The sequence below is a fragment of the Quercus suber genome, unplaced genomic scaffold (assembly GCF_002906115.3).
Source record: "Quercus suber isolate HL8 unplaced genomic scaffold, Cork oak 2.0 scaffold_628, whole genome shotgun sequence".
NCBI classification, from domain to species: Eukaryota; Viridiplantae; Streptophyta; class Magnoliopsida; order Fagales; family Fagaceae; genus Quercus; species Quercus suber.
This window is the reverse complement of record NW_027070070.1, coordinates 121,480-133,475: the sequence shown is the minus strand read 5'-3', so window position 1 is coordinate 133,475 and position 11,996 is coordinate 121,480. Positions and strand designations below refer to the sequence as shown.

Below are 11,996 nucleotides of genomic sequence, written 5' to 3'. Positions count from 1 at the left end.
GTGTTTTTAAGTTGCATACTGCTTTTTATTTTGATCATTAATATTGGTAGAAACAATTATATCTCTTCTATGTTTGCTTAGATGTTGCTGTTAGAATTATGATTAAGTGATTAAATTCAGAATAGAAGATCTCAAGTTCTATCCCTAACTTTACTCTACCTCCAATTTAAAAATGTTAAAAATCTAGCATGTTGGGCCACACTTATTTAAAGGAGTTTATACCCACTCGTGATGAGACTATTGGAATTATGAGTAAGTGATTAAATTTACAACTTCTTAACAATTTAAACTTTTAAAGCACTTTTAAACACAGTTTTCTGCAACATGTCTATAGATAGGAAATAGATGGATCAATTGATAAAGGTGAATACTAATCTTAAGAATTTTGCCAATTCCATAAGTGAAAGAACAAATATTACAGCGTCGCCCTTGCCCCAATTCAAATGTAAATTAACATTTTTTTGGAGTTAGTTGCATTATAAGAAGCTAAAGATATCATGTTCTCAATTCTAATTGAGTTGGTTAATAATTTGGCAGTGGATTTTGCATGATTGGAACGATGATGAATGTGTTCAACATACTGAAGAGGTGCAAAGAGGCTATTACAAGCACAAGCAAGAAAGGGAAGATAATTATTATAGATGTGGTGATAAATGAGGAGGATGAACACGATAGTACCAGAGCAAAGCTCCTCTTTGAGATACTGATTATGGCTCATGCTAATGGGAAAGAGAGAAACAAAAAGGAATGGGAAAATCGATTCTTTGAGGCTGGCTTTAGCCACTATAAAATTTCGTCATCATTTGGCATAAAGTCCCTTATCGAGGTTTATCCTTAACTGATAAACAAGTATTAATTATCTTATGGCTTTAAAAGAATGCAAGAATCCATGAAGGTCAAATAAAAATTAAGGGTAGATTATCAAAATGATCAGGGAAGATGTGAGAATAAAGGTTGGTGCTTGCAAGAAAATCAGCAACTCTGTCCTTTTGTATTACTCAATGGGAAAGTTCATTTTTAGCTTTGATATAAATGTAAAAGAATCCATTGCCTTAAGATCGTGGGTGTTTCTTGGTTAATGTAATAAGTTTGTTTGTAAAAATTACAAATGGGGGAAGGGGAATTTAAATCCAGTTGTAGGGGTTTTTTGTGGTTGGAAACTTGGAATATGTGCAGCGTCTTAATAGGTCGGTGCTTCAACTTGGTTCTTGGTGTAGGCGAGTCTAGTACTCATGCCAATAAGTCATCTGTTTGCTGATGCTATTGTATTTTCTCTTAGCAAAATAATATAATGAGTAGTTGAAATTGGATAATAGAGAAAAGTAATGTAGATAGGAAGAGTTATTTTCTTTGTGGCAGAAAAGCGGTCAAAGCAATTATATTGAGTATGAGGTACTACAATAGCACTAGAGTTTGCATTTGCATCATATTGGCTAAACTAGTCTTAGCTAATCTAATGTTATAAATATAGCCAAACACTCACAAAAAGCTCACGCATCAAACAAAGATGATCATCTTAGAAGGTAATTATAACCTACATAACTGGTTCCAAAGCTCAGTGTCCTCACTCAAGGTTGTGTCAGTAGATCAATACCAAACCTGCCCACTTGGTTTCTACCAAATAAGTCAGAGAGTAAGAAACAGGCCTTATAAGCAGGTCAAAAGCATGCAAGTCATTTGGTAAAGACATGCATAATTAAAGAGCAATGCTATTAATATTACAGGCTGATGAGAAAATTCAAGTGATAGCACCCATTTCCATTCAAACTTGACATTATATATATTCTACTAGACTCCTAAATGTCTGGAAAGAAGATGACAAGAGAGGAAAAACAAATAAAAGAAAAGAAAAACCTTACTAATAAATTTTAGTGGAAAAGGATTTGTCAATTTTTAATGATTGAATGGACATGTGACGAAGGCATAAATTAGTCCATAAAGGTGTAAATATAAGTAGATGACTTCTTCATTTTTTGATACAATAATGTCATAAGATTTGGCTAGTAGTAGTGTCAAAAAATGTTTATAAGACTTTGAAACAAGAGTAGCCAAGGCCCCAACATCTGCAGTGACTCTCTTATGAACAGCATATATAACTACTAGCATTCTCCAAATTTTATGTATTTGAGGTCTTCAATCAGCATAGAAAGTTTCCAGAGAACCCTCTTTCTCAAAAGAGGTCCTCCACTCTAGAAATTATCGAACAAGTCTGCAAAAGCCAAGCTGTATAGCCAGGCATTTGATCTAGCTGCATGCCATTTGGTTGCATATGGAAGAACAACAGCCTGCGATTGCAGGACTTGGTTACATAACCAAAACCACCCTCCATCCCTCCTAGTGTCCCTCAATAGTCAGCCACACCTATAGCCCTCCACAACTGGACTCTCTTGCCTTGGTACTTTCCTGCGGTCACTCTGATCTGCTTGTTATGTATTAGAGACTTCTGCATACCTGCAAAACTAAGCATTAGCACTTCTTAAGCAGACTATTTTGTACCCTTAAACATCAATCTAGAGAACATCAAATATTCCTATTTTTAAAATTTTGGATCCTCCATCCATTGAGCTAACCACTGCTTCAAAGAGCAAGGAGAAGTGAATTCAGTACTAAGGCTCAAATCTAATCCAAGCAATACAGCCTAAAGAAGAGTGCACTCTAGGAATAAATGATTCTAGTTTTCCCATTCTTTATTGCATAAGACGCACTTACTATCACTCACAACGTTTCATTTCACTTTTCTGTTTTAACAAGTAAGTCCTCATGCAAAAACTTCCACACAAAAATTACTAAATTCAAAGGAAGCGTTAATCCCCACAGATGTCTCTATCTAAGAGATATGACCTCCCATTGAGAATCCATTACCTGAGCTCCTCCTACTTTCAATAATAGCTTCATTTTGGCCTTATATTGACCATGTGTTACATTGAGCCATTGAGGCCATCTCAGATTATCTGTAGCTCCTCACCTTGAGATAAGGATGGATAAAAAATTGAGCATCCACTTCAGAAGAGGATCGCTCCCTAATCTAGTCCTGTTTCCAAGTCAAAGTGTAAAGATAACTTTACCTATTAAAAGATGCAGATTTGACTTCCCTAGGGGAGTCCCAAAATATTATATAAAAAATTTAAAATTTTCAAAAATGAATGACAATGATTATCAAAACTTCGCATCATTCCATTGTGAAATTTAATACGTTCAGCTAAAATAACAAACCCAATGGGAAGAATGTGAGATAACTTAAATTCAAGATGTAATACAACAACGAGGGCAAGTAGAACAGGAGGGCTTACCAATCTAAGCAGGTTACCATCCTCATTTTTCAACCTTGTCTACACAGTTTCTTGCCTTCCCTAGTCTGAGCACTGTTAAGGAAAATTTGCCTCCGATGTTATATAATCAAGTTTGATGTATGGTCAGGTTTCTACTGTCTACTTTTTTCCTTTAATTTTAATTCTAGTTGAGTCTCTTTAACAAGGTCTAATTTAATTAAGTTAGAGATAGGCCATTTGGTTTGTTTCAGCTTTTGCCTGGTAACAATATGAAATGGGTATGGAAAACTTTTAGTCAATAATTTGATTCAGAGCAAAAGTTTTAAAAAGGTGGAAAAAAATGTCAAGTACATTAAGGGGAAAAAGCACAAAAGTCTTATGGTAAAAACTTACATAATTAAATAGCTGCTTCATAATAAAAGAGTTTTAAATCATTAATCTCTTATGTACATAACCTAGAAACAAAAGTCAGATAAAAAGATGTTACTTTTAAGTGGGATTGAAACAAGGTATCACCAATGCTTCAACACAAGCATTACAGAGGACAGTGATGTGAATGATAATTTTCTTACATTGCAGAAAAAAAGCAGCACATGGCTAAGGCCATTTAGTTCTACTTACTATTCAAAATTCAATTATGACAAATCACGGAACCACCACGGCATGTCTAAAATCTAGCAATACATTTGAATAAAGGTACAAACTTAGGTTCCTAATATGAAAGCTAAAGCAAATTACCAAAAACATAACTTATGCTGAAGTAGATCCCTTTTTTAGTTGACCTATGGATCAATCAATTATGAAAAATGTGACGTTATTTGAATATATCAAGAACTCAATTGAATGATTTGGTCAATAAGTAAATTTTGCATATCTTTTTTTTTTTTTTTTTTGATAAGTAATAATGTATATATACGAATGGCTACTCTATGCATGAAAAACATAGAGCAAACCCAGAAAATACAAGAAGAAAAAAAACTGAGAAAAACATAAAAGAAAACGAATCAACAGATTAATTACAAAAAAGAAAGAGAGCTAAGGAAAGAAGGTAGAGAATCACTAGTCATGAGTCCCCATGCCTGAGACCAATCAAAAAAAGTCCCACTAAAAGAAGCAAGCATCTGATCATCGAAACTATCCAAATCCTCAAAAGTCCGCCGATTCCGTTCCTTCCAAATACACCATAGGATGCACAATAGAACTAAGTTCCAAATCTGAGATGAATGATTCCCCAACCAATTCCACCAGCCAAAAAGCAAATCTGGGATCAATCTAAGTATAACCCAAGACAAGCCAAAAGTTATAAAGACAAAGCTCCATAACTGATAAGCCATCTCACAATGAAGAAGTAAGTGGTCTACCGTCTCTCCACAATGTCGGCACATAATGCACCAATCCAGAAAAACCAATCTCCTCAATCTCAAGTTATCACTCGTTAGGATCTTATTCCAAACTACACACTAAACCAAAAAAGAAACTCACCTAAGGGCCTTTGCTCTCCATATAGCTTTCCAAGGAAAGACAATTGAGGGAGAATCCCTTAATTTGTTATAATACAACCAGATGTCAGAATCCCCATGCTTCAACTTCCATCTCATCCGGTCTCCAACAACCATTGGAGGAGTATTAGCTCCCAATATACAAAGAAAATGCAGCCCTTCATCCATCTCCCAATCATTAAATTTCGAATAAAATGAACATCCCAAATTCTTCTATTCTCCGCCCCTTGTCTTGACAAAGAAACTTCTACAGATACCTCCTTATCAATGGCAATACCATACAGCCTTGGGAAAGCCAATTGAAAAAGTTGATCCCCATATCTCCCATCCTGCCAAAATTTCACTCTATTCCCCAACCCAACAACAAACTGACAATTTTTGCTAAAATCCTCTCATCCCATGTGAATACCTCTCCACGAACCACACCTATGAACTCCCTTACCCAACTTTAAGGTCCATCCCCCCCATTCTTCCCCATATTTTGAAGCTACCACCCTCCTCCATAATCAATCCTCTTCCTTCCCAAACCACCGCAACAATTTCCCCAATAAGGCCTTATTGAAAGTAATAAGTTTCCTTATCCCTAAGCCACCATTGGCTATAGGCACACAAACTTTATCCCATCTTACCAAATGAGTCTTGCTATCACCCCATAGAATGTCCCTTTGCAACTTTTCAATTTTATTAGCCACATGAGTAGGAATGGTGAATAACGATAGAAAATAGGTAGGAAGATTAGATAGCGTACTCTTGAGTAACATCAATCGACCCCCCTTAGACAAATACAACTTCTTCCACCCGGCTAATTCCTACTTAATTTTTTCCAAAATTGGATTCCAAATTGAAGGGGAATTATGTGAAGCCCCCAACAGCATGCCAAGATAAGACATAGGCAAAGTTCCAACTCTGCAGCCCAAAATTTCAGCCAAGGCATACACATCATCAACCTCCCTTATTGGAACCATTTCACTTTTATGCACATTGACCTTCAAACCTGTTACCGCCTGAAAACTAAGTAACAACAATCGAATATGAAGAATTTGCTCCACATCTGCATCACAAAATAGGATAGTATCATCTGCAAACAATAGATGTGAAACACATTCCCCACCACCCCTCCTACCCTCAACTTTAAAACCTCGGATCAAGCCAGCTCCCTCCACTCTTCTCAACATCCTACTAAACACTTCCATCATAATCAAAAACAGCATAGGAGATAGCGGATCCCCTTGTCTTAAACCCCTTGAACTACTAAAAAAATCAACTGGAGATCCATTAATCAAAACAAAGTACTGAATTGTGGATATACAAGTACGGATCCACTTACACCACTTCACTCCAAAGCCCATTCTATTCAACAAATTTAGCAAAGCCTCCCAATTCACATGATCGTAGGCTTTCTCAATATCAAGTCTACAAATAACTCCAGGAATCCTACTCTTCCCTCGGCTATCCACACACTCATTCGCAATAAGAACCGAGTCAAGGATTTGTCTCCCACCCATAAAGCTATTCTGAGTCTCAGAGATCAATTGATCTAAAACCACTCTCAATCGATTTGCCAACACCTTAGCCAAGATTTTATACACACTCCTCACCAAACTAATAGGTCAGAAATCCCTAATATTAGAGGCATCATTCTTTTTAGGAAGTAATGCAATGAAGGTAGCATTAAGGGATTTTTCAAACTTACAATGTTGAAAAAACTCTTCAAAGACCGCGAAAACGTCTTTCTCCACTACTCTCCAACAATGATGATAAAACACCATAGTAAACCCATCCGGACCTGGAGCTTTATCCCTTTCCAAGTCACTTACAACTTGAAATATCTCCTCTTTCTCAAACTTCCTTTCAAGCCAAACCCACTCCAGATCCCCAATACGATCAAATTCCAAACCCTCCACAAAAGGCCTCCACCCCTCAGTCTCCTTGTACAAATTTATAAAAAAAAATTTAAAATTTTTGCATATCCACGTTAATTCCTCATAAAAAGAAAGTTTTAATCAAACTCTTAATATTTGAAATTTTGAACATTCACTAGCTGTGACTTAATTGTAGAGTTTGTTGCATTATGAGAATTACAATACAATGTCCTCAAACATGCTAATATAAATCATTTTAATAACTTCTACAATTGTTTTTACATTGTAATAATGAAAATTTTAGAGCAACCAAAAAAAAAAAAAAAAAAAAAAAAGAGAAAAGAAAGATAAGAATAGAAAAATATTACATTGTAATAATGAAAATTTTAGAGCAACCAAAAAAAAAAAAAAAAAAAAAAAAGAGAAAAGAAAGATAAGAATAGAAAAATCATCCGGTCTCTTTATCGGAAAAAGGGCATTTTCTTTAGTTAAAGGTTACTTAGTAAACAACCATACAAAACCTTCAACAAGGAAGCTTGATGGATGCTACATCTAGCTAGACTAATCATTTTGATTGTAATTTATACATGAGTTCACATATATAATCTGTAATGACATAACAATTAATTCTGATTATAATGTTTATAGTGACATGCATGTATTGTTTTTGTAATTTGAACAATTTTTAAATAATGAACTATATATAAGCAACAAAAGTTTAGATTTTATCCTGTAATCTATTAGAGCAAGCGAAAATCAAAAGCATACAATGGATTGCACTTGTCTTCCTATCTCTTGGTGATGATAGTTTCTCCTCATGAACAAGTACAATAATCCAACATCAAGGGGGCAACCAACACACACACACACACACACACACACACACACACAAACACCAAAAACACCAAAAAAAAAAAAAAACTGAACCAAAAATACCATAATCATTGTTTACTTTATAACACTATGTTTTAAAAATCTTTGTTTTTGCATTAAGCGAGTACCTTCAAGGAAAAAATATAGTGCAGCAACTGACAAAACTAAAGATTAAAAAAAAGACAATGACATACTCACTTGACTTACAGAGTATTTGAACCCTTCAATCACTAAACTCCTTAGCACATTCCTACTCACTTGACTCTGCACAATTAGAGTTACCATGGGTTTTAAATTCCGGGAGCCTTTCAATCCTTTTTGGGTTTGGCATATTATTAGAGCTTCCGTCTCCACTAGGTGCAGCCCAATCATAATTGTCACGGGTTTGCTTTGCTATGTTACCTTCTCCTACCACCATTGAATTGTCAGAATTATGATGGAGAACACCCAAGTCCTCATAAGGAATGATGCTAGTGTTGCTACTCTGAGACATAGTTTGGTTTAGATCTTCTATGTCTTTCTTGTATACCATACGAAACCCGCATTTCTTCACCTCCACGTCTGAAACAGTGGTTTTAATTTTAATGCCAATCTGACTGAATTCATTTGCTTCACATTCCTTCAGTATTTTTATGTCCTTCTCCGACTCCTTGTAGTATTGATTAAGCAAATAAAGCAGCCACATATGATTTGATGAACCAACTGCTATATAAACTTCTGGATAAGTGTCTGAAGTAGCATTCAATTCATTTCCATTCACTATCAACTGACAGGACAGTGAACAGAAGAAGCCCTTGATTTGGTGATGTGGAAGAGAACAAAATACAACACAAACAGCAATCCCCATCCACTCATTAGTAAACAAATGAGAAGAAGGTTCTTTTATATTCACTTCAGCCCCCATACTTTGATGCCTAAACCACTTCGGAATTACACTTCCAGGAATAACCATGTCATAACTCAAATTGAAACCAAGATCATCAGGATCTTCAAATCTGCCATGAAGAGAGAGTCCCTAAAACATACAAAGCAGGTTGTTTATAACAAAAAGAGAGAGAGAGAGAGAGAGAGAGAGAGAGACCTGAAGTTGTTTTCTTATCACTGTAAAAAATATGTCAATGAAACCTTGATTCTCAGCTAGTTTACTGCAATTTGAAAGGAAAAGCTCTACCTCACATAAAGAATTAGGCTTTAGTAGATCTGGTACCATTTCCAGTGAGGCACAACCATCTCCCCGAACAATTACGATACTTAATGGAAGCTTTGGCAATGATTGAAGACTCGTGCAATTCTCCAAATCCATTCTTCTCAACTTACATAGTCGACTAATGCTATCAGGAAGGCAAACAAAACTATTTCCCCTTAGATCTATTTCCTCCAAAGAGAATAAGCAACCAATATCATCTGGGATTGCCCTAAGATTGCAGTCACTTAGATTCAAGTTGGTCAAAGAACACAAACTCGATAGAGAGGACAATCCCATGGGATTTGGACTTTTTGGCCTTGAATGAAAAGGGAGGAGATCATACCAAGATCTAGATTTACATCCACGGAGAGATAGCGTAAGAGTTTTTAAGAGACCATTGGAAGAAGGCACCTCTTTTATAGCAGTTCCACTCACATCTAACTCCTCTACACTTTCAGCGTTCCCCAATATCTCAGGCAGTCCCTCAAGCTTTGAGCATCCAAAAATATTCATTTCTTTAAGCAACTTCAAATTCAAAAGGGTGCTTGGTAGACACGTGAGACTTTTGCAATCTTTTATATACAATAAAGAAAGGCTGGTCAAATGCCCAATTGATATGGGTAGTTTAGTAATAGCAATTCCATCTAGGTAAAGTTTCAATACACGCCGCAAGTTTTCTCCAAATTCTGGAATCTTTTTAATTTTTGAGCATCCAGAAAGAATAAGAGTCTCAAGAGACTCCATTTCAAGCATGGTTGGAAGACTTCTGAGGTTTCTACAACCTTTTATACAAAGATAAATTAACTTTTTATGAACTCCAATAGATGGGTGCACCCTGGGTAAATTTAAACAATCTTCAAGAACCAATTTCTCAAGAATTGGGACTCTGTGAAAGTCAGGGGTTTCAATAATTTTTTGAAACTTGATCAATTGGAGGGATTTCAATCTCTCAAAAGTCTGTTAAAAGCACCAAGAAGAAACATAAAGCAATTAGCATTTATAAAACCTTACCGTTGAATGCAAAATAAAAATATAATTTTTTAAGGGTGGCTATTTTACCTTTAGATAGAGACTTGATGGCAAAAATTTTGAAGGGTACCCACTCCAAATAAAAACTCTTAAACTATCTGGTAGATGTTTGGGATCATGTAAAAGGTGAACATTATCAATTATAAGCAATTTAAGATGACGCATCTTTGAAAAGGATTCAGGATTCCAATTTGCCTCTTTCAATTCAAGCAACTTTAAGGCCACGCCTTGAATTGCTTCTGTTCCCTAATAATCATGAGCAAAAGGGATTACTTAATTGCAAAATGTATGATTGCCAATGCTACTATAAGTTGAACTAGTTTGAATAATATGATAGAATATATGCAAAAACTTTCTAAATAACCTCTTACCGTATTGTTACTTAGTACATTATTAACATCCTCAAAAGACCATAGCATGCTTCGCTTTCCAGGATCTTCGCGACATTCTTCACGAACTATTTCTTGGCACATTTCTTGTAGTAAATCATGCATACACACTTCCGAGTCATTCATTTTTATGAGAGATTTATCAACAAGAACCCTTAATCCAACATCAGGGTAAAGGCCAAGATGATCTAGTGTTTTTACTACACTATCTTTTTCCTCATGATTAAAAAAACATGCAATATATAGTAATATTTTTTGCTCTGTTTCTTGTAGTGCATCATAACCTATTTTAAGCTTTTGAAGAATTGCACTTTCAGGATATTCTTTAAGCCTATTTAATGTACTTTTCCATATATCGACACCTCTATTGAACAAAAAGGAACCCAAAGTTTCAATAGCTAAAGGAAGTCCTTTGGCATAATGCACAACATCTTTGGACAACTGTAGAAAATCTTTGGGAGGATGATCTGTATTAAAAGCTTTCAAACTCAAAAGATTAAGAGCTTCACCATCATCCAATCCCTCAACATCATATATGTCATCTGCTAATTGTAGTAAATGTTTATCCCTGGTTGTTATGATTATTCTGCTACCTGAACCAAACCAAATATGATTCCCAGCTAAGTTGTCTAATTGCTCTAATTGATTTACATCATCAAGAATGAGAAGAATTCTTTTATGACGTAACCTATTCTTGATTGTGAAAACTCCTTCATCAACATCATGTATATTCATACTTTCATTCAAAAGTTTAAGAATAAGTAGTTGTTGGAGTGGAACTAAACCACTTTTCTTATATTCTTCCCTAACATTGGAGAGAAAACAACAACTTTCAAACTTCTCAGAAACCATGCGAAAAACAACTCTAGCAAGAGTTGTTTTACCAAGTCCACCCATCCCCCAAAGCCCTATAATGCGAACATCATTTGACCCTATAGACAAAAGTGACACCAATTTCTCTTCTCGAGAAATCATTCCAACTTTGCCTTCATTACATTCAAAGAATGCATAACTCAATTTATGCCATATATCTTCCACAATGTTTTGGATGATTTTTGACTCAGGCCTGCAATGGAGAGAGAACGTTATGTGGTGAGTTTAAATCACTAATAAATAAGCCACACAAAAGAAAATAAGTAGAAATCCAGTGTTCTATTCTTTCAATTGGAAAAAAAAAATTATATTAATTGGCTAAAGGAAAAATCGAAAGAATCATGAAGATGTATGTAGGTTTTCTTAAGCCTCCAAAGAAGATTAAAGATAAGAAGAGTTGAATATTTAAAAGAAAGAAATATGTGAAATTGGATTACCTATTCAATAAATGCCACCCTTTAAGATTGGCCACTTCTGTCAAAGCATTTTTCCACATTTCAACCTTCTCCATATTTTCCTTAAATCTTTCTTCATGTGCAACAAAAGCTTTTTCAAAAGTTTTTAATTGTTTTCGTACATCAGATGGATCCACATCATAAAAAACTGGCAGAACTGTCATTCCCTTCTCTTTCATGCAGTCAACAATCTTTCCAAGTTCATCCAAGCACCATGTAGAAGATGCATATTTTTTTGAGAGAATGACCAATGCAATCGTTGAATCTTCTATTGCTTTAAAGAGCTCCGATGAAATAGATTTTCCCGTCTCAAGTTTTTCCTCATCTCTAAAGGTGATAATGCCCTTCCTTTTCAAAGCATCATATAGATGATCTGTAAAAGTATTGCGAGTTTCCTCACCTCTAAAACTAAGAAAGACATCATATTTCCAACTTGGTGTTGAGGAAGAAAATGATGAGGAGGAAGCCATTTGAAATATATTGCCAAATCTTGAACTACAATAATGATTATAAAAAGCAAAAATAAAAAAATCAAGTCTTCAATTAAAAAATCAACCCTTT

At 35.2% G+C, this 11,996-nt stretch overlaps 1 protein-coding gene across 1 annotated transcript; it reads right to left on the bottom strand.

Moving 5' to 3' along the window:
• Positions 1 to 7,753: 7,753 nt before the first annotated feature.
• LOC112022242 (TMV resistance protein N) lies at positions 7,754 to 11,970 on the bottom strand. Its single transcript, XM_065765436.1, has 5 exons — positions 11,418 to 11,970; positions 10,090 to 11,173; positions 9,749 to 9,964; positions 8,585 to 9,646; positions 7,754 to 8,518 (listed from the first exon to the last, which is right to left on the bottom strand). The coding sequence occupies exons 1-5, from the start codon at positions 11,903 to 11,905 to the stop codon at positions 7,754 to 7,756; spliced, it is 3,615 nt and encodes a 1,204-aa protein (XP_065621508.1). The 5' UTR covers positions 11,906 to 11,970.
• Between the last annotated feature and the right edge of the window lie 26 nt (positions 11,971 to 11,996).

Excerpts from the sequence above, each read along its gene's own strand:
- LOC112022242 (XM_065765436.1), bottom strand. The coding sequence starts at position 11,905 with ATGGCTTCCTCCTCATCATTTTCTTCCTCAACACCAAGTTGGAAATAT. Across the intron at positions 9,647-9,748 it reads CATCAAGTCTCTATCTAAAG|ACTTTTGAGAGATTGAAATC; the intron begins GTAAAATAGCCA and ends TGCTTTTAACAG. Across the intron at positions 8,519-8,584 it reads TGATAAGAAAACAACTTCAG|GGACTCTCTCTTCATGGCAG; the intron begins GTCTCTCTCTCT and ends TGTATGTTTTAG.